General features: G+C 45.0%; 1 protein-coding gene across 1 annotated transcript in view; it reads right to left on the bottom strand.

Annotated features, from left to right (window-relative positions):
* Positions 1-23,311: 23,311 nt before the first annotated feature.
* LOC124605985 (protein-L-histidine N-pros-methyltransferase-like) overlaps positions 23,312-23,967 on the bottom strand; it is a 304,349-nt gene continuing 303,693 nt past the window's right edge. Inside the window, exon 3 of the mRNA XM_047137949.1 lies at positions 23,312-23,500. Coding sequence (XP_046993905.1) covers positions 23,312-23,500 — 189 coding nt within the window. The remainder of the gene's footprint in view (positions 23,501-23,967) is intronic.

Here is a 23,967-nt window from a genome sequence, read left to right as displayed (position 1 = left end):
TCGAGTCACTTATCGGATAATCGCAGTCGTCCATCTCGCGGCAGTTCCTTCAACCAAAAATAATTAAAACTAAGAAGAGCGGTAGTTCAACAATGTACAGTGGACAAGACAGATGTAGCTTATCTTCCGGAAATGCGACAAAATATCTGGAATTTTATTCTGTCAACAACTTCTAAGTGGTCTTGTGAACAAACTTCTGGGATACTGCCACCAGTCACAATTTTCTTTGATAACTCGCTTAAATTACTGAATATTACAACACGTTTCGAGATATAATCTCATCATCACGCAAAAATGGGAATATAAAAACATATAAAAGAGATCTAAAAGTAACTGTATTCGCTCCTGGTATCGTATGTGTAGCGTTACCATAAGTATAACATCAATACAACATGCCTATTTAGAAGAAAATACATATCTGATAGGACGGAGTACGCTTATGAGACCGAATACATAAATGGCAGTTTTCGCATCTTTACTCGCTGGCTCACGATGAGATGCTAGGTAAAGAAGTATACAATTTATTCTTATATATTGACATATTAAAATGGAAAGAAGTGTCGGAGGCAAAATATATCACACAGTACATAACGCAGTCATCACTGAGAAAATTACGCTGCCTGACAAAAAAATGTGGAACACCTTCAGAGAAGCATGGAACGAAATGAAACTCCACGAGTTGAGAGGGCATATGACGTAATTTCATGGATTACAAAACAAGTCAAATTTAGAAACAACTGGCAATATTATGAGAAGGGTAGTTGCTACCCACCATACAGCGGAGATGCTGAGTCGCAGATAGGTACAACAAAAAGACCGTCAAACACAGCTTTCGGCCGAACAGGCCTTCATCAGGACCACACACACACACACACACACACACACACACACACACACACACACACAAATGACCACAGTCTGTGGCCGCCTAGGCCAGACTATTCCATGATGCATTTTCCATTGTTTGCTTTTCTACAAAGAACTGGGTTGTATGAGCCCTCTTATCAGTATGACGTAGTACACTCTCTGGTCTTGCCTTCATGGACTGATTCGGTTGGGAACGGTCGCATAACGCCTTTGTATCCTCTCCTCAAGGAAGCTAACCCATAACGTTCCTAACTGGTCCTTATATATACTGGATGGCGGCACTGGGACGGATTTGACGGGCAAGCTGGTCCCATATATATACTATAGGGGGCAGATCTGTATAGCTTCTCCGCCACAGAAGAACCTCGACATCAAGCACAGTGAGTTCTTACAGACACGTGGAATGTGTGGACGAGCTTTGTCCCCTTGAAAAATGGCACCACGATACTTTCGCACGAGAGGCAGGCCTAACACATGAGGAAGCACCACGTCTGTGATGTACCGTTGTGCCGTCAGAGTTCCCTCAGTTACTACCAGCTTTGGCATGAAGTCATACCCGACAGCAACCCACACCATGACATCTCTTCTAAAATTGGAAGAGTGGGATCCCTCCCCAGATTGCCGCCATACTCGGAGACGAAGGTCATGTGTGGTAGCGCTGAACCGTGATTCATCGCTGAACGCAATGCGACGCCATTCATTCATCAGCGGTTCATGTCTCCCGGTCGAGGCACTACTCCAAATGCCACACAGAATGTTGCAGAGGGTCGATCACATGTTCTAGAGTACCAGGCATAAAAGTGGATAGGTTGAGATGTACTTGGTAAACATTGCGGTGACCCTGCCATGTGATGCTCTGACATGATCCACCGGAACCTCGATGACGTGTATACCTGTCCTCACGTCCTCCTGCAGTCCAACACCGGGCCACTGCCACAATCGAATGCCCCTCAATCTTGATATACAGGGTTTGACCAGCCGAGCAAATGGACACTCACAATGTGACCTCTTTTCAAACTCAGACAGGTGCTGATAATGCTGTTTCACACGTATATGAGGCATCTGGATGTCCACAATGATAACTGAAAACCTGACGTAGTTTATGCCCCTTATATATCCCACCAAGCCTTGTAACAACATTAAACACGAACACATTCGACCTGTCACAGAGAATTGTAACTCTGATCATTTATATATCCGTCCATGTTGCAAATGTGTATTAAGCTATACTGACATCTGGTCGTATCTTTCTGGGTGCTTCGCTTTTTTTGTGAGGCTTTATACGGGCTAATAAAGTTGAACATTCCTACAAAATAGATTAATTTCTTATTGCATAAATGGAGTCCCAATAATATTTACTCTAAATTTTGTTACGCTGCGGTTTGTTTCAGAACAATTACATAAATGATTTTAGAGAGAGACAAAAGACAGAAAGCTTACCTTCTCAATGTATTATCTCCTTTATAAAACAAATTATAATCATGCCCCACATTATCCTTATTCACAATTAAAAATTCATAGTTTTACCGTTTGCGATTTATTTGGCCATTGTTCCTAGATATTTCACGATATTCTAAATTCTGAACTCACGCTCTAATTCATGGAAGGAGTATTTTACCACAGTGGCTTTGCACGAAAGAAGTGCATGCATACTAGCAACTCTGCAAACCGCATGTGTCATCTGCATATAGCACGCAATTGCTATGCATGTGAGAGCAGGCAGCGCGAATAGTACGACGTAGAATAACGTTGAGACATAACTGTCAGGACGAAATACAATGCGGTTAAACGCACACCCATCTGTTATTTAGACATTGTGGAATCAAAGTGTAAACACTGGCCTGAGAGGATGTACTAAAGGCTTAGCAGTTCTGTTGAAAGACGTATATTTAATACGAAATATGACTTGTGGACATACGCAGCAAAGACATATATGATAATGAGAAAAAGAACGGGGAATAGCGACTTGCTTAACATCAGAACTGATAACAAAGCACTGGAAGAACTAAACGAATTGTCCTATCTAGGAAGCAAGGTTACAAACGATGGCAGGAGTAATGAAGGTAGCAGAAATAGACTGACAGAGGCGAAGAAAGCTTTCGCCGATAAAAGAGCTCTGCTGACATCAAATATTGACATGGAGCTGAGGAAGATGTTCCTGAAAGCGTGCATCTAGAGCACATCGTTGGACAGAAGTGAAATGTGGGCCGTCCGAAATGTGGAGAAGAAAGTGCAAGAACTTGAAGTGTGGTAAAAGCTGACATTATGTAACCGGATACAGTTCGAATATTCTAAAGGATCAAAAAGGATGAGGAAGAACCACAAGGCGAATAGAGAGCGGTGCTCTAAGGAACAGCACACTGTAATCATTTATTTGAGGCTTAGCTATGACATTATCTTCAGCAGCTAACACACCAATGATCGGACAGACCGACTCGATTACTTGATAGAAATAGAACGTGTACAGAATACTCTATAAAAATACTGGCGGTTAAAAGTCCTGCATATGCTATCTGATCGATAACACCCAAGAAACCCATATGGAACGAGGAATTGACCAGTAGAATTCATCACGAAATGGTAATTACAAATTTTAGTTCCTGTCAGTGTTTAGCAATGGAAAGGATGACCCAACCGCACTTACGCCCTGCAATGGCAGTGTTAAACCGTTAAGACAGCTCACTACAAGTGTGGGATCGGTTTCCGAAGATGTAATAAATGAATCAGTGCATAAATCTGATCTCATGTAAAGACAGAACAGTTCGTATAATACACTGCTGGCCACCGTAAATGCAACACCCTGAAGGAAGCATCCGAATCGAGTGAAATTTACACCATGAGTTTGCAGCGATGAGATATGCAACTGATTAGAATTTCAGCGCAGACGCACATCACGCGCGCCTGTGGCGCCACCTCATAGCGCCATTTAAGGCTTGGCGATTTCGACGAGTGTACGTTCGGCACGTGTGTTTACCTTGTGGTTGTTTCACAAGACGATCAGTTATGCCTCGTAGACATCAGCGAACATCTTTTGATCAAGTATCCGAGTTCGACAGAGGAAGGATAGTGGCTTACCGAGATTGTGGATAATCATACAGATAAATCGCTAGTCGTGTTGGACGAAACCAAACAACTGTAATGCGGATATGCGACCGTTCGATGCAGGAGGGTACGACGGACCGACGTGGTCGATCGCATTCACCTCGGTGCACCACTGCACGTGCTGATAGGCAAATTGTGCGCATGGCAGTGACGGATCGCTCAGTGACATCCCGAACCATAGCACAGCACATTGCGTCTGTAACGCATCATCCAGTGTCTGCGCGTATCATTCGATGCCGTTTACAGCAGAGTGGTCTGTCCGCAAGACGTCCATTGCTTCGTCTACCATTGACGCAGAACCACAGACGTCTCCGTCGCCAATGGTGTGATGACAGACGGATGTGGACGGCAGAATGGAATGACGTTGTCTTTACTGACGAGGCACGCTTCTGTCTGCAGCACCACGATGGTCGGATTCGAGTGTGGAGACACCGTGGAGAGAGGATGCTGGACAGCTGCATTATGCACCGCCACACTGGTCTTGCACCGGATGTTATGGTATGAGGCGGTATTGGATATTACTCTCGCACGCCTCTAGTACGCATTGCCGGTACTTTAAATAGCCGGCGCTACATATCCGAGGTGCTGGAGCCAGTTGTCCTTCCTTACCTTCAGGGCTCGGCCACAGCCATATTTCAACAGGGTAATGCGCGTCCACACGTGGCACGCATTGTCCAAAGGTTCTTCGTCAATAACCAGATTGAAGTGCTTCCCTGGCCGGCTCGCTCTCCGGATCTTTCGCCGATAGAAAACATGTGGTCCATGGTTGCTCAACGAGTGACCCAGATTACATCCCCAGCTGCCACACCAGATGATCTTTGGCAACGTGTGGAAGCTGCTTGGGCTGCTGCACCCTAGGAACACATCCAACGTCTCTTTGACTCAATGCCGAGACGTGTGGCAGCGGTGATCTCCAACAATGGCGGCTACTCTGGCTACTGATTCTGGCAGGAACCACATGTCACAGACGTCTGTAAACGTAATCATTTGGTACTTGGTCAACATGTTATCTACAAAATAAATTTTGTTGTGCTACCTCTTGTCTTTCTTGGTGTTGCACTTACGGTGGCCAGCAGTGTAATTGCTTCGGGTCAGATGTTGTGTTAATCCAAGGCAGTCTACGATCGGTTTCCGAGGTGGCAACAGGCGAACTAATGTGTGAAGTGCAACTGCGTATAAAGACGGAGTTAAGTGTCACAGTTGCCTTGGAAAACATATTTGTGGGAGGTTACGTTGTTTCCAAGATCGCCTGAAGTACTTTTGTGACTTTTTCGGGGCTCGGTAACTAATGATTAATGACCGGAAATCTTGTTATGAATATTGAAGACACAGTGCCTCTAGAAATCGTTTTAATAATTTTGGGATTGGTGCAAGAAAGAAAAATTAGTTACCATCCCAACATTTTAAGTTTCTTATTATGCTTAGCATTTACACCTATCAATTTATGCACTGTTTATGGTACAAGCGTTAGAGCTCGCGACCGATGGAGGCGAAAGGAATTGGGAGCAACATCTACCAGACGGGAGGTAAGCAAGTTGGCTAAAATCCAATTACGAGAAGTAGGGAGCGGACGCACTGGACTTTCACCTGTAAATCACACGTAGCATCACTGTGCGTCCCCGTGTACATATTGCGGCAGAGGATATTTCGAACATTCATTCTCCTGTCTGCTGCGATACTGTTACAACGTCTGTGCAAGACGCAGGTGTTTCTGTAAAGGCTACATGGCTCAGAGAATGGAGATTCCACTTTAACAGCTGGTAGAAACGGCACCGGAGGAAGGTACGGACACAACGACCTTCTAACTGCTGCCTTAAACCGCCATTCGCGTTACCTTTAGCTGCTGGCTTGCACCCCCTGACACCACCGACATCTTACGTAAGGAGAACAGATAAGATACATTGTTACGAGGAAGACTGCAAACAGAGATCTGCGATCACGTATGGCAAGTACTTATGGTAAAGAGGTACAGTATCCTACAGGTGCAGGCTGTGCGGGGAACAGGGGGTGTTTCGGAAGCAATTTGGGCGATCACACGGCGGACGACAGCGCCGGGGCGCGCTTCCCTCCTGGCACGGGGACCGGGGAACAGGGAACGAGGTTAATTCCATTTCGATTTAAACGAGGCGCCCGCCACTGCGGCAATGAACGCGCTTCGCCTCGCCTCGCCGCGCCGCGCAGGAAGCAGCCCAGTCAGACAGTCCACTTTATTCGCCCAATTCCCGAATTGCATGCTCCGCCGGTATTACGGCCGGCAGGGACATCAGATGCACCGTTCCTCATGCATAATCTATGTGCGACAAGAAATAAATATGGAAGTTTAAATGAAAATTTAAGAGCAATAGAAATTCATGAACAGTTTTATAGCGCGGCCGTCTATATCCGTGCGCCTCGCTTCCGAAGCGACTATTGAGGGCGCGCGAGCGAGGGCCCATTCCGCGGGCGACTGTCACGCCAGACGGGAGCTGCGACAATGGCCGCCGTCGATACCTCTGCAATGGCGTCGCCTCCCATCGTGGGCAATCCGGCTCAAATAGGCCCCGCGTACGTCTTCCTCAGCGCGTCGGACAGCACGCACTAAACGCTGTTCTCACTCCCTGAACGGGCTGCATTTCTAACATTCTCTTCCCCTTCACAATATTACCAATCTTTGAAGCAGATGATGATGAGGTCCCATACTCCGAGGAGCATAGGGAACGGTGCGGGCGACCCGCACCGCGGACTAGGCAAGGTCGTAGCGGAGGTGGTTTGTCACTGCCTTCCTCCGACCGTAATGGGGATGATGATGATGATGATGATGATGATGATGATGATGAAGACAACACAAGAACACCCAGTCATCTCGAGGCATGGAAAATCCCTGACCCCGCCGGGAATCGAACCCGGGACCCCGTGCGCGGGAAGCGAAAACGCTACCGCAAGACCACGAGCTACGGACTATAAAGCAGAAGTAGCTCAAAATTTTTATAAACAATTATCCAAAGCATTTCTGAGAAAATACACTGATCAGCCACAACATTATGACCACCTTTGGCACGGATAACAGCGGCAACGCGTCGGGGCATCGAAGCAGTGAGATCTTGGTAGGTCGCTGGAGGAAACTGGCACCACATCTGCACACACACGTCACATAATTCCCGTAAATTCTGGGGAGCGGGACGCCACGTTCAATCAATCCCAAAGGTGATCGTTCGGGTTAAGATATGGAGAGCTGGGAGCCAGCACATCGACTGGAACTCGACACTGTGTTCCTCGAACCACTCCATCACACTCGTGGCCTTGTGACATGGCGCATTATCTTGTTGAAAAATGCCATTGCCATCGAGAAACATGATCGTCATGAAGGGGTGTACGTGGTCTGCAACCAGTGTACGGTACTCCTTGGCCGTCCTTCCACGAGGTCTACTGTACCTAAGGATGCCAACGTGAATGTTCCTCGGGGCATTGTAAAAGAATTCGTGCCGGGAAGGGGGGGATGTAGTTGTTACATCCCACTTCTGACACCAAATGTAAAAGAGTACGTGGTTTGGGGATGGGGAGAGAAACTTCTGACACCAATGTTAATATATAAAATGGCAGGGAAGGGGGAAGAAGGTTGTTAAATATACCTCGTGGCGGCAGTGTGCAAGAGGTCGAGCGCTCAGGATTTGATATCGGGCATCCAGGGCTGCCGTTAAATGAAAAAACAGGGAACTAAGTACAATGAAGAGCATATATTTCAATATACGGCGTACAAAAGGCGCGCCTAGGGTCAGAAGTAAACAGGTTTAGGCCAGTCTAGGAGGTCGAACAATTTATTAAAATGGGCAACGGAAGGGGAAGCGGTTCATGTTAACTTACGTTGGGAGCCGGTCGTGAAAAGCAGAGACAGAGGCTCTGCCTTCCAAAAAGACGTCTCTTCTGCTCGAGGTCTGGATTACAAGAGAGAGAATAAACTTCGTTCGGCACCGCAGAAGACTCCAGAGTCCGCACACGTGATCCGTATCCCGTGCACGCTATTGGCTAAAACCAATGGCGTGAATTCGCTAGCAGTTTCAGCAGAGGGCTCAGGGCGTCTTCTGTCAGCAGCTTTAACTGGACAGAATTGCCTCGGTTTCGAAAGACAAGAGGCTTGTGTCACGTACACCCGGCGTGAACTACTCTGGGAGAAAACTTGTAAAGATTCCACTGGGCCTTTGAAATAAATATTTTAAACTAATTCCCTAAAATATTCCTTGACTGGCTGCCATCCTGTACAGCATAATGGAGCCGCCGCCATCTTGTCTCCGTCCGGCAGTACAGGTGTCAATGAGCTGTTCCCTGGAAGAAGACGAATTCGCCTTCTCCCATCGCCATGACTGGGGGTTCAACAGACCACGCAACGCTCTGCCACTGCGCCAACATCCAGTGCCATTAATTGCGGATGCCATTGTGTTAACATTGGCATATTCATGAGTCATCGGCTGCGGATGCCGGCCATTAGGAGTACTCTGCCCAGCATTGAGGTCTGATGTTAGTTCCGCCACAGTTCGCCGCCTACCCTGTTTTACGGCCTATGATGTCCAACATCTGTAATGAGGGGTGGCCGCACAACTCCACGACGTCTGGATGTGGTTTCACCTTCGTTTCGCTACCTGTTGAAGACACTAACAACAGCACTCCTCTAACACCCGGCAACTTGTGCAATTTTTCGAAATGCAGAGCGTTCGGGCCATCACAACCTGCCCTCTGTCTAAACCAGACAGACCGCGCGTCATCCCCACTCCACACACGGACAGCATGCTCACTGATGCTACATACACCGCGCGTGTGTCTCACCAACAGTCATTCCTCGCCAGGTGGCGCTGCTATCACCTGGACGGGTTTATATCGATAGCAGATAGGTGGTCATAATGCTCTGACTGATCAGTATATATTGCATCAATAACACAGTCCCTTAATTGTTCATAGATCTCTCTTAACCTAGACAAAGATGTAAACAACCATGCATGCGTAGTACCTATCCGATGGGGTGGGTAATACAACCGATCAGTTCCAGTCATAACACCAGGAAGGAAAAACACGACTTGTGCTGACAGCAGTGCTGCCACGTGTAGAAGGACAGTCCCGTAACTTGATCATACTCGAATTGTTACTGTCAGGAAGGACCCTCATGAAGAGAAGTTTCCAGATGTCTCAGAGTGAACCAAAACGTAGTTGTTCGGACATGGAGAAGGTACAGAGATGACTTGCCTCGATCAGGCCGCGCAAAGGCTACTAGTGCAGCTGATGACCGCTACTTACGGATTTCAGCCGGTGGGAACCCTGAAAGGAACGCCATCATGCTGAATAATGATTTTCGTGCAGCCATAGGACATCGTGTTCCGACTCAAACTGTTCTAAATAGGATGCATGGTGTGCAAATGGCTCTGAGCACCATGGGACTTAACATCTGAGGTCATGAGTCCCCTAGAACATAGAACTACTTAAACCTAACTAACCTAAGGACATCACACACATCCATACCCGAGGCAGGATTCGAACCTGCAACCGTAGTGGTCGCGTGGTTCCAGACTGAAGCGCGTAGAACCGATCGGTCACACCGGCCGGCCCATGATGCGCAACTTCGCACTTAACGTCCATGGTAAGGTCCACCTTTGACACCTGGACACCATGCAGCGCGACACAGATGGGTCCAACAACAAGCTGAATGGACACGTCACAACCGGCATCAAGTTGTTCACATATGCCTTCAACCAGACAATCGTCGGACACTTTTTGGAGGCAGTCTAGTCGGACTGAACGACTTAGACACTCTGTCCGGCGAGTGCAGAAAGTTGGTGGTTCCTTGATGTTTTGTGGTGGGATTATATAGGACCAATTTACGTCACTGGTGGTCAGCGAAGGCAATCGAACAGCTATATGATACAAGGATGACATCCTCCGACATTTGGTGCAATCATATCGGCAGCATTTCAGAGAGCGATTCGTATTAATGGAGGACAATTCTCACGCTCATCGTGTAATTGCGTACATTTTGCGAATGCGTTCCATCACGACATCGAAATTGTTACATGAGAATGGCCAGCTTAGTCTCCAGACATGCCAAACATGCCTCGGATACATTGAAAAATGCTATTTTTCGACGAGATGACCCGCCAACCAATCTGAGAGATCTACGCCGAATCGCCGCTGAGGAGTGGGACAATGTGGACCAACAGTGCCTTGATGATCTAGTGGACAGTATGCCACGACGAATGCAGTCATGCATCAGCGCAAGATGACGTGTTACTGGGTATTACAGGTGCTGGTGTATGCTACAATCTGGAAAACAATTTCAGAAAGTAATACACCCCACGTAGTTTTTCATCTATTTTGAATATTTTAGCATTGAAATTAGTGGTTTAAACAACTATAAGTTATCACTATGGGTTAATGTTATTTATTATTAATACACTTCAGAGTGGCAAAAATAAAGTGGATTTTCATTGATATTAATTATTAGCCAATAACAGTTACAAATATTGGCTCATACAATACAGAAATTAACGCCCTTGTCCAAAGCTGCTGTTCTGAAATAACTGAGATTACAATCAACAAAGTATGTTTTATGTTTAGATAGTGCCACAATACAATCATTACGCCAAAAAACATTTTCATGAGTCATGATCTAATTTCTCCTTACTAACAATTCTTTTCTCCATCTCAGATTATAACAATAACTGACCTCATCTTCATCAATTTGATCACCTTCCTGCTCTGATGTGTCGTAATGACTGACAATAACAGTATCTTCTTCATCTCCACCACTAGAATCAACTGGCCCTCATCAAGTACATCCATAAATCAATGCTTGCACTTCATTCCGGGTATTTCCCTTAGCATCCAACTATAAGAATTTTTGCTCTTAACTACACAATCAAATATTATATCTTGTGCAAAAACCCCAATGAAACAGCTATCTTGACATTTTCGTATTACGGGACAAGAGTAGTGTCTTGGGGTCACAAACTCAATCAAGCTTAAACTTGCTTCAACAGCACCTCACGAAGTTGTATCTACAACTAAATTGACAAAAACTCACTCGTACCATTCTACTAACATCTCTTAGCAGCTGCACCGAAGTACAAAGCAGTGTGACATGCCATCTAGCAAGTAATTACAGAAATTGTTTAAGGGATATAGCACACCCACGCACACCACTGCAGGATTAACAGAACACTGTTTTAACTGAGGCACCGCTTTCCTTGGTAGCACTGACTACTGAGGGCACAGCTTAGAAAAACAGTCAGGCCATAGACAACTTTCAGGGATGTATGTTACGCCTCCAATTTATTCTTATGATGCTAACCTGTGAAAAATATTCATAATTTATTTTACTACGAGAAATATAAAAATTTAAATCAATAATCACACACATCATCATCGTATTGTAGAGAATGTCATTCTAATAATAATGTGCCACCATTGGTGAATTTAACTTCAGTCATTTACGAGAGAAGTGTGCCTGAATGATAAAAATGCAGGTTTCTCGTAAATAGCGAGAGGAGATTTACGAACATATTAACATATTACTACACATTTTTAACATTCAAGCTGCTCCTTAATCGTCCATACTCTTTCTCTTAATTCTTTTATGTATCCTAATTTCCTTGGTAACAGCTTCTGCAGCTCTCTCCGCTTCGGTTACTCGCAGCTATCGATAACAATCAGAGATTAAACCATATTGATTCCAGCCTGGATAACTAAATTTTCCAGGCCGACAGATACAGTTTTCCGTATTCGCGCTCCTACACAGCTGTGTAGCTTTCATTGGGATTCTGTGAGAGACCATGGAGATATGTCCTACGAAGATTTGTATTTGCCAGATCTGTTTATTTAAGCCTCGATAATAGCAAGGAATGCCTGTGAGTGTCCTTTACGCCTCTACACCCAACTTCTATAAGTTACTGTTGAAAGAAATCATGTATTTATTTAATGTTGCTTTGAACAGGCTGCCTCGAAACTTCCGTCAGCATTTATGATACAGAAAACGCATACACTGAAACAGCACAACATAGCAGTAACTACAAAGCACATTTCCTTCAGATTCAAAAAGCAAGAAGTAAACTAATATATCATAAGATCTTTGGTTGAAGCTAATCCACAGCCTTCTACATACGTCTGTACTTGGCTTACGGTAGTCAGAGACTTATAGAATATTGTATTTACGATCCATATCTAAAAGATGAAAAAAGTAAGGAAAAGAAGAATACATGCTGTATTCCGACAAACTTTAAAATGACAGAGGTACGTGGCTAGCACCTGTGCAACATTACGTTTAAACTACATTTACGAACGAACAGAAAACGAAAATATCCATAAACTACATATTTTTGTAATCGGCATCAAATGCTCTTTTCTGCAGACCACAAATATTTTTTCAAATTTTTGATAATTTCTCAAGAGCAGGTCCCCTTAAGGATATGTGTCCCAAAATATTGGGTCAAGGTTAGCGTATACAGATGACGAAAAAATCCTAAACCAAGTATTTTGAGATAAGGACTAATTGTACGAAATAAACTCCAATTTTATTATTGATGAAACGAACTTAACACTTTGCATCAACAAATGAGGTTCATCTGTGCTAGCAAGCGGCCGTTCATGCCACAAGCTTCGCGTTGAAGGTTGCCTGCCTACAGGCTTCCAGGAGCAACAAAAATTTGATTTTCGATACATCATATAATTATTGACCGAATTTTAAAAAAATGCTCTCATAGTCTATTCAGTAAGAGGTATACTCTTATGTTCAAGGTCTAACAAATGGTTCAAATGGCTCTGAGCACTATGGGACTTAACATCTGAGGTCATCAGTCCCCTAGAACTTAGAACTACTTAAACCTAACTAACCTAAGGATATCACACACACATTCATGCCCGACGCACGATTCGAACCTGCGACCATAGCGGTCGCGCGGTTACAGACTGGAGCGCCTAGAACCGCTCGGCCACACCGGCCGGCTCCGGTACTTCAATCTAATGATTTTAGAATCACATAAAGGCACACGCATTATGGACTGCCATAAGTAGCTTCCGGCATTTTCTGTTGTTTTTGTAGTTGTGAGGCCAAAATGTTTAATCGTTACCTCCGTGACAGTTTTGCCGAGTATGGCTCTGAGCACTATCGGACTTAACTTCTGAGGTTATCAGTCCCCTATAACTTAGAACTACTTAAGCCTAACTAACCTAAGGACATCACACACATCCATGCCCGAGGCAGGATTCGAACCTGCGACCGCAGCGTTCGCGCGGTTCCAGACTGTAGCGCCTAGAACCGCTCGGCCACTCCGGCCGGCTTTGCCGAGTAATGCAATACTATAGCGAGAGGGTAGGCTTCTAACGTCAAAACGTTGTTTATCGATACCTACGTCCTGACTTGAAAATCTCTCTTTATCTCCAAATCAGCGTCCAGCTATACAGTGTATGCCTTTTATCTCGTTGACTTGCTGCTGAGTGCTGAAAAGTTAACAACAGCCTACTGCTCTCCATATTATTAAATGAGAGAATTTTGTTCTTTCGTAGATCATATGCATTACAACAACTTTTTACGTTTACGAAAGAGCTTCAAACAATTCCCTGTCTGCTCGACAAGTGTATCTCAAATGCATTAGCAACGATCACAGTCACAGTTCATAGAAAACCTACCAACTCGAACTTGTTTGGTTCCGTGACTTTTTGATGCATTATCGCGGCCGTCTTGCTCCACGATGGCTGGCGCAGCTCCGAGGTGGGGATCCGCTGCACACAGAACACACAGAGAACAGTATGTGTGGCCAAACACAAGCAGCCCCCAGCGTCACCCCCGTCCCGCCGTAGCAACGCCGTCTGCATTGTCATGCAGTTAACACGCAGACACAGACAAACCCTACGTTGAATACGCGCGTCCCACCTACCAAACTACATGAAGTAAATCTTCTGCAGTCGACGACTATAATTCGATCGTTCTAGATACACTGAACAACACATCACTTTAACGAAGTGGTGTGTTACACTGCAAGACGAGAGCCGGCCGCGGTGGTCTAGTGGTTCAGGCGCTCAGTCCGGAACCGCTCGACTGCTACGGTCGCAGGTTCGAATCCTGCCTCGGGCATGGATGTGTGTGATGTCCTTAGGTTCGTTAGGTTTAAGTAGTTCTAAGTTCTAGGGGACTGATGACCACAGATGTTAAGTCCCATAGTGCTCAGAGCCATTTGAACCATTTTGAACTGCAAGACGTGAGGCTATGTTTTGTGCAGGGGTTGTAAATATTCCGAGTTCTATACATGGTATTAAGGCTGTATAATCTCTAACAGTTAATTCTTCAGTTTGCAGAGTTTTATGGTGAGTAAAATTTTGTGTACATCGAGGTGACAAAAGTCATGGGATAGACAACTGACTGTACTATCGCGCACACAAGGAATAAAAGGGCAGTTCATTGGCGGTTCTGTCATTTGTACTCCGCTGACTTCATGTGAAAACGTTTCCGAAGCAATTATGGCCCCACAAAGCGAATACACACACTTTGAACGCGGAATTGTAGCTGGAGCTAGATGGATGGGACAATCCAATTTGAAAATCGCTAGCGAATTCAATATTCCGAGATCCACAGTGTCCAGGATGTTCTGAGAATACTAAATTTCAGGCACTATCACTCACCGCGGATAACGCGGTGGCCGATGGCCTTCACTTAACGACCGACAGCAGTGGCGTTTGCATAGAGCTGTCAGTGCTAACAGACTAGCAACACGGCGTGAAATTACCACAGAAATCAATGTGGGACGCACGTCGACCGCATACGTTTGGACATTGCATCGAAATTTGGCGTTAATTGGCTATGGCAGCAGACGACCGACGAGAGTGCCTTTGCTAACAGCATGACATCGCCTGCAACGCCTCTCGTGAGCTCGTGACCGTTTCGGTTGGACCCAAGACAACTGGAAAAACGTGGCCTGGTTAGATGAGTCCCGATTTCAGATGGTAAGAGCTGATGATGGGGTTTGAGAGTGGCGCAGTCTCCACGATGTCATAGACGGAAGTAGCCAACAAAGCACTTTGCAAGCTGGTGGTGTCTCCATAAACATGGTGCTCGGATCCAACTGAACTTATCGTGGACTGGAAATAGTTATGTTCGGCTACTTGGATGATGTTTGGTTTGTGAAGCGCTCAACTCAACTGCGGTGTCATCAGCGCCCATACAAAGTCCCAATTTTTTCACAGCCCGATTTTTGTACACAGTCCAGTCTAACTACTGCCACGAATGATGAGGACAACACACTCAGTCCCCAGGCAGAGAAAATCCCCAAGCCGGCCGCGAATCTAACCTGGGACCCCGTGATCCAGAGGCAGCAACGTTAGGCACTAGATCATGAGTTGCGGACACGGCTACTTGGAGATCATCTGCAGTTATTTAAAAAAAAAAAAAAAGATATGGTTCAAATGGCTCTGAGCACTATGGGACTTAACATCTACGGTCATCAGTCCCCTAGAACTTAGAACTACTTAAACCTAACTAACGTAAGGACATCACACACATCCATGCCCGAGGCAGGATTCGAACCTGCGACCGTAGCGGTCGCCCGATTCCAGACTGTAGCGCCTAGAACCGCTCGGCCACACTGGCCGGCTGCAGTTATTCATGGACTTCATGTTCCCAAACAGTGCTGAAATTTGTACAGACGACAATGCTCCACGTCACCGGGCCACAATTGTTCGCGATTGATTTGAAGACCATTCTGGACAATTTGAGCGAGTGATTAAGCCATCCATATAGTCCGAAATGAATCCCATTGAACATTTATGGAACATAATCGAAAGGTCATTTCGTGCAGCCGGCCGGAGTGGCCGAGCGGTTCTAGGCACTACAGTCTGGAATCGCGCGTCCGCTACGGTCGCAGGTTCGAATCCTGCCTCGGGCATGGATGTGTGTGATGTCCTTAGGTTATTTAGGTTTAAGTAGTTCCACGTTCTAGGGGACTGATGACCTCAGAAATTAAGTCCCATAGTGCTCAGAGCCATTTGAACCACCAGTTCGTGCACAAAATCCTGCACCGCCAACACTTAGCAGTTATGGACGGCTGTACAGGCTCAATATTTCTGCAGGGGACTTCTAACGACTTATTGAGATCATGCCACGCCCAGTTTGTGCACTACACCGGCGGAACGAGATCCGACACGATATTAGGAGGTATCCCATGACTTTTGTCGCGTTACTGCATTTTTTAAACCAGATATATAATGTGTGGACTGTTAGGACACACTCCATTTGTCGCCATGTTGTACCTTGAAATAGAAGAATGTTTCTGTCATGGAGCACGTGGTATCTTCAAATGAATTCAATTTATTTACTGTCTTCTACAAATTTCCCCCGTCTTACTTGCCAACAGCTTCTGTATCAAAACGTTTTTAACTTGTAACTCGTACATTATAATACTTCTTCTTAATTGGATTTCAGTTACTGATCATTGGTGTGTAGCGGAGTAATAATATAGCACACGGACTGTTAAATGCTGTATCGACAAGATTTTCTCGAGTGGAACACCTTTAAATTGGAATAGAATATTTGTTCCTAGCTAGATAACCACGATGTACCTTGGAACAGCACATTTGGAAAAGTTTTACTTTTCCGAAGTGATTTCTGTAATTTCAAAAAAAGAGTGCAGGACACAGAATGCTATCATTTCAAAATCGAATACGAAAATATATAAAACTTCTGTCACCGGGCTGGCTAGAGGCGAAAGACTGAAAAGTGTTCCGAGGTACAACGCTCTCCTCTACCGTTCTTCAAGGTAGAGCCACAAAAGTGACATCATAAACATAAATAGTTTACAAACACGTACCTCAAACGCGCTGCTTATTCAAGAATTCGAACCAGCTGAGTATTCATTTCCAATCATGGCTTCCTTCTCACGAAACACTCTCTTCATGATTATCTACCGCATAATTGACCCTAATCGTTTGGGGCGTCCTGTACAGTCTTCCAGAAGGAATGGTCAAATTCGGGGATATGAGAGGAACATTCATTCAAAAGAAAATAAGTCTAGTAAACTTGTGCTCTAAAACGCATATCTTAAGAGCTATGAGCACTTTTTTCATCTCAGATACTGTGAAACACTTCTCTTTTACTGCAGCAATTTTGCTTCCCGTGTTTTGCGAAGTGGTAGAAAATATACAGTGTGTCGCAGAAGGAATGACCAAATTGGGGGATATGACGGGAACATTCATTCAAAACAAAAAGAATCTAGTAAACACGGGCTCTAAAGTGCAAATCTTAAGAGCTATCAGCACATGTTCATCTTCAATACTGTGAAAAACATCTTTTTTTACTAAGCAAGTTCTCACTGCTCTTAAGGTGTGCATTTTAGAGCCCATGTTTTCTAGACTTACTTGCCCCGAATGGTCATTCCTGCCTGCAGCAACTACGTAAATGAGTGCGGCTTCATTGAGATCCATGTTTATAGTTGGCGCCAGAACACACCGAAATAGAAAGAAAAAAAATCTTCAGCATTCCAGTACGATCAGTGTCACTAGTACTGCCAAAATTTCGACAGGAAATGCTACTGACAGCAAACACTGTGCTTCTGTCGACATTTGCATGCTAATCTGTCAGACATTTAATGTAAGGGGAAATAACACGTTTCAAAAATGAGAAAATAATATTAATTCTCTATTATACTCATATGGAACTGCCGTAGATGTAAGCAATCAAACAGCAATGCAAAAAGTATGACTTTTTTGTACTGATTCTACACTTGTATTGTATGTTAACCGGGGGCCTAGAAACGACGGAGAGGCTCCGTCTCCGTCCCCGCCGCAGCCGCAGTGGTCCACAACCCCACGACGACTATCCCCCCCCCCCCCCCCCCCCCCCACCACCCAGGGAACGTCTCGCACGAGACGAGTGTAACCCCTATGTTTGCGTGGTAGAGTAATGGTGGTGTACGCGTACGTGGAGAACTTGTTTGCGCATCAATCGCCGACATAGTGTAGCTGGGGCGGAATAAGGGGAACCAGACTGCATCTGCCGAGGCAGATGGAAAACCGCCTAAAAACCATCCACAGACTGGCCGGCTCATCGGATCTCGACACAAGATTCTGTAGTTACCAAAATAATCTCTGCAGGTGTCCAGACACTGGTTACTTTACCTGGAAGATGAAGCATGAAGCCGGCCGAGGTGGCCGAGCGGTTCTAGGCGCTACAGTCTGGAACCGCGCGACCGCTACGGTCGCAGGTTCGAATCCTGCCTCGGGCATGGATGTGTTTGATGTCCTTACGTTAGTTAGGTTTAAGTAGTTCTAAGTTCCAGGGGACTGATGACCTCAGATGTTAAATCCCATAGTGCTCAGAGCCATTTGAATCATTTTTTGAAGCATGAAAGAGCAACAACACGCTCGAATAGCCTGATTTTGTGAGCAATCTAGAACTAGTGTCCTGTTTCAGCCTGGTGGTTCTCCACTTAAGAAATGAGAAGCTACAGTCTTAACAGGAAGCAAGGCAGAAGGCATTTTTTGAAGCATGAAAGAGCAACAACACGCTCGAATAGCCTGATTTTGTGAGCAATCTAGAACTAGTGTCCTGTTTCAGCCTGGTGGTTCTCCACTTAAGAAATGAGAAGCTACAGTCTTAACAGGAAGCAAGGCAGAAGGTACGTGGTGTACATGGACATTTGAAATAAAAACCATTCAGGATGTAACAACAAGGCTGTCACAAGGTAAGGGAAAGTGAGGTAAAGTGGGCAGACTAAGGGAAATCGAATTTTCAAGAAACCATGATTATGGTAAAGCTTGCCGCTTACACATTTTGAATCTGCATGTTATAAGGCCTCACACCACATACGGAATATCCATAAAGGAATGTGACAGTTATAAACCTTGATAATATCAACGGTAAGCGTTGTAGATTGTTGGCTCAAGGTCACAATCAAACAGTATTGGATACGCGCATACACAAGTACTGTTTTGTCATTTTCCCGTTTACAACGCCACATATGCAAAATGACGGTTCCTCTGTGTAAAGCGTTTTGTGTTTTGCTGTTTGCTAGGGCTGAATCTGTAATTTCAGTTAAATGTGCGTTTCGTTTAAATTGCGATCCCCCACGTGGCAAAAACATCTGACCATGGCATAGTCAATTCCAAACGACCGGACGTGCGTGTTAAGAGAAAGGCACGGGACGACCGTAAATGTCTGAAGAGTAAATTGACCGTGTCAGAGCATCTTACTTTTGTAGTCCCAAGAAGTTCGAAACCAAGTCTTGAACATCATAGGGTAGAGATGACTGTGTGGAAGATTTTAAGAAAAAGTTTGCACATACTTCAATACTGGTTACACTTACTACATGCTTTAAAGCAAAATGACTATGGTGCACATTATAGGTTTGTAAGTGAAATATTGCAGCGGGAAGATGAATTTCTTGATCGTGTTGTGTTCAGAGATGAGGCAGCTTCCCATCTAAGTGGGATGGCAGGCTAAATACCCATAATGTTCGTATCTGGGGTCAGATTATCCTCATGAAACTGTACAACATTTCCCAAAATTAAACGTTTTTCTGCACTGCGTCCCGACGTCAAGTGTACGGCCAATATTTTTTTTCTTTCTCAAGCTACCGTAACAGTTGTGGCTTGTCTTGATAATTTAGAAGAACTGCTCTTTCCCCAATTAGAAGATCAACCTGAAAACCTGGAAACAAGATGGAAATCCTGTCCACTGGCATCTCCTTGAACGAGATTGGTTGAAAGTCGAAGTCCCTGCCATTTGGACTGGTTGTAATGGTCAATACAACATACTTTTCTGGAGGCTTGCACGTTCGCCTGATCTAACGGCATGTGATTTCTTTCCATTGATGCTTTATAAAACATTTTGTCTATGTTGTGCCACTATCTATTACTAGAGTTGAGACACGGAAATGAAGAGGCTATTGCTTCTCATTATTCCGGACTTGCTAACCAAAGTGTGGGAATAATTGTATTTTGGGTCGGATGTGCGCCGTATAACTAATTGTGCACATACTGAATATTTGTAAGAAAAACTAGGCTAGTTTATACTCAATTTAATGTATGGTTTTGTAAGTGGTCTAAATTAACTGTTATAAAATACCACTGAAACTGGGAGATTCTTTTATGGACACTCTCTACTCTTACGTGGAAAAGAAAATAATTTATAGGAACTATGTGAATTTTTGTGAAGACTTATATAGTGGCCACTTTGCCCTACCTAAGGGGGTAATGCGGCCAGTGCCATCGTAGCAAGCTTCCCTGTATGTTGTTCTGGTTTACGGATATATTTACCGGGCATCGTGGTGTCCTAGTATCTGAAATGATACCAAGCGGCTGCAGCAAACCGTTTTGAATCGGATTTTTGTATTAGACCAAATATAATACAACAGAGACGGTTTTAAATAATATAAATAAATTACTTACTTAATTCAAAGCTGTCACAAAAGGATGCATAATATATTCGCATACCAAAGTGTTTAGAAGTCAATCTGACCTGTTGCGTTGTGCTGATACATGGAAGTAATTATCTGTTGTTGGGACACTTTTCCTGATCGGACACCAAAATGCCACTAGTGGTTCCAAGATGAAACTATATAATCGAAAGAAACGACAAGAAATCTACACTTGTAAGACCAATAGACGCGTTTTAAACATCGACATTTTAATAAAGACTTAATCTACGTCTGAATGAGGTAACAAGAGTAATACAAATGACTTATCTTACATCCGACGACTGAAAATCAAAAAAGTTTTTACTAAAAACTAACGAAACAAGCGTCCTCTGTCAGGTTCAATGACAAAAATGTCGGTGTATGTCAGACGCACAACATGATCACTTCACAGAATGTAGCAGCAGTGCTCAGGGCAAAAATTATAAAATGGACAACGGCCACTTCTTCGGCTCTGTCACTTTATCCCAAGTGTCACTTTTATAGCATACATAGGTCGATTTTATTTTATTTTACTTGCAATATGGTCAATACATCTGAAGCAGCTATTCAAATAGCCTGTTTTTAAATTGAATTATTTCCGTTTTATTTTTATCGGTTTCTGATAGCTTGTGCAGAGACAAGTACAGTGGAACTCTTTGGAAAATAGTAACTAAATATGATACAAACGTTGCTGCGTTTAATTGTGTGAAAAGTTTCAGGGTTAACATTGATATGTGATAGACGGGCTGCCTAACGCTGTTAAGAATGTTTATTGTTCCGCTTAAGGATTCATAGGTACTCCACTCTCTAAATACAGAATATGAATCATGTAGCACAATACTCAGCCCTCAGGCTAGTATCACTTACCGCCAAACTTGTCCAACGTTGGAAGTTCCGAGTGGCGCGTCTGCAGTGATTTATCATCAGCCTCTGTTAAGTTCTTTTAGTCATTTTTGTCACTGCTAGTGATATCTATGAACTTTGCAACCTGCTCCATGCCGGAAACCTTGTAACTGTGTTTGTGTGCGCCTGCCTAGAGCATCCATCCCTTTTTTTCAGGTCTGTCAAGTACTTGGCGAAGTCGCAGTGAGCGGGCGCTTGTCTCACCCCACTATCCCCCAATGGGTGGACGCATTGTGCATGTCGGAAGCGTTTATGAGACTGAAACATCTTGTTTCCAGTGTAATCAGTTTGAGTGGAAATAAGATGAGGACAACGAGTCTTCATGTAGTAGACGCCCAGAACTTAAGAGTTGGAATGCAGGAACTACAGGCCTACTAGTGAACGGTTACGCACACTCTTGTCCACTACACTACTGGCCATTAAAAATGCTACACCAAGAAGAAATACAGATGATAAAAGGGTATTCATTGGACAAATATATTATACTGGAACAGATATGTCACTACATTTTAGCTCAATTTGGGTGCATAGATCCTGAGAAATCAGTACGCAGAACAACCACCTCAGGCCGTAATAACGGCCTCGATACGCCTGGGCATTGAGTCAAACAGAGCTTGGATGGCGTGTACAGGTACAGCTGCCCATGCAGCTTCAACACGATACAACAGTTCCTCAAGAGTAGTGACTGGCGTATTGTGACGAGCCAGTTGCTCGGCCACCATTTACCAGACGTTTTCAATTGGTGAGAGATCTGGATAATGTGCTGACCAGGTCACCAGTCGAACATTTTCTGTATCCAGAAAGGCCCGTACAGGACCTGCAACATGCGGTCGTGCATTATCCTGCTGAAATGTGGGGTTTCGCAGGGCACGAAAGAAGGATAGAGCCACGGGTCGTAACACATCTGAAATGTAACGTCCACTGTTCAAAGTACCGTCAATGCGAACAAGAGGTGACCGAGACGTGTAACCAATGGCACATCATACCATCACGCCGGGTGATACGCCAGTATGGCGATGCCGAATACACGGTTCCAATGTGCGTTCACCGCGATGTCGCCGAACACGGATGCGACAATCATGATGCTGTAAACAGAACCTGGATTCATCCGAAAAAATGACGTTTTGCCATTCGTGCACCCAGGTTCGTCGTTGAGTACACCATCGCAGGCGCTCCTGTCTGTGATGCAGCGTCAAGGGTAACCGCAGCCATGGTCTCCGAGCTGTTAGTCCATGCAGCTGCAAACGTCGTCGAACTGTTCGTGCAGATGGTTGTTGTCTTGCAAACGTCCCCACCTGTTGACTCAGGGATCGAGACGTGGCTGCACGATCCGTTACAGCCATGAGGATGAGATGCCTGTCATCGCGGCCGTTTGGATCCAGCACGGCGTTCCGCATTACCCTCCTGAACCCATCGATTCCATATTCTGCTAACAGTCATTGGATCTCGACCAACGCGAGCAGCAATGTCGCGATACGATAAACCGCAATCGCGATGGGCTACAATTCGACCATTATCAAAGTCGGAAACGTGATGGTACGCATTTCTCCTCCTTACACGAGCCATCACAACAACGTTTCACCAGACAACGTCGGTCAACTGCTGTGTACGAGAAATCGGTTGGAAACTTTCCTCATGTCAGCACATTGTAGGTGTCGCCACCGGCGTCAACCTTGTGTGAATGCTCTGAAAAGCTAATCATTTGGATATCACAGCAACTTCTTCCTGTCGGTTAAAGTTCGCTTCTGTAGCACATCTTCGGGCCGTAGCAATTTTAATGGCCAGTAGTGTACTTTCCAGATAAGGCTGGTACTGTACAGAGCACTCGTAGCACAAGTTATACATCATCTTACCTCCATCTTGGAATCTGACAAGAAAATAACATTTACTTTTTCATTAATTGCGTGACTTGAGACGAGAATGCCGTAGGGCGCAGTGCTCGGTGTGTTGCCCGTCCGCACTGTCGCAGCATGCAGAGTGGAAGACGCCGAGGTCGAAAGCAGAAAAACAGAAGGAAGGCGGCGGGAGCGGGCGGGCTTCACTCACCCGTTGATGGAGGTCTGCGACATGAAGATGCTGAGTATGGAGCGCGCGAGCGAGTGCCAGAGCTGCGTGAAGACCCAGTCGGACTTGTGCGACGCCTGCTGCAGGAAGTGCGCCGTCTCCTCGTCCACGGACTGCTCCTGGAACGTCCGCTGGGCGTGCTCCGCCAGCTCGCCGCACTGGTACCACTGTGCAAAAACAGACACGCGGTCAGCCTAAACAGCCAGAGCGCCGTGAAAAAGTGTCACCTTACGACTACCGCCACTCGCTGAAAGCTTAACACAAGCCATAACAGCCGTAATGAGGTGGCGCTTCAGTTCGTGCTCTGGTTTCGAATCGGTGGAGAAAAGGGGGTCAACTGTACTTACCGACACACGCTTGTCGATTTCGTTCCGTAATGGAACAATGAATTGACGTGTACCGTTATATACGTGCAAACAGAAGGAAAACAGAACACTGGCAATATTTCTTTTGCGTCTACATTACTTCTCTTGCAATGTAGGTTGTGGTGACAGGCTGATCTGTAGCGTAGTCAGGCAAAAGAATCACAGCGTTTGATATGTGGTGCAACAGAAGAATGTTCAAAATTAGGTGGACTGGGGAGATAAGGAATGAGAAGGTTGTCTACACAATTGGCGAAGAAGGAAAATATGGA

Source organism: Schistocerca americana, chromosome 3 (assembly GCF_021461395.2).
Source record: "Schistocerca americana isolate TAMUIC-IGC-003095 chromosome 3, iqSchAmer2.1, whole genome shotgun sequence".
Classification (NCBI taxonomy): domain Eukaryota; kingdom Metazoa; phylum Arthropoda; class Insecta; order Orthoptera; family Acrididae; genus Schistocerca; species Schistocerca americana.
This window is presented reverse-complemented; position numbering and strand designations above follow the sequence as displayed.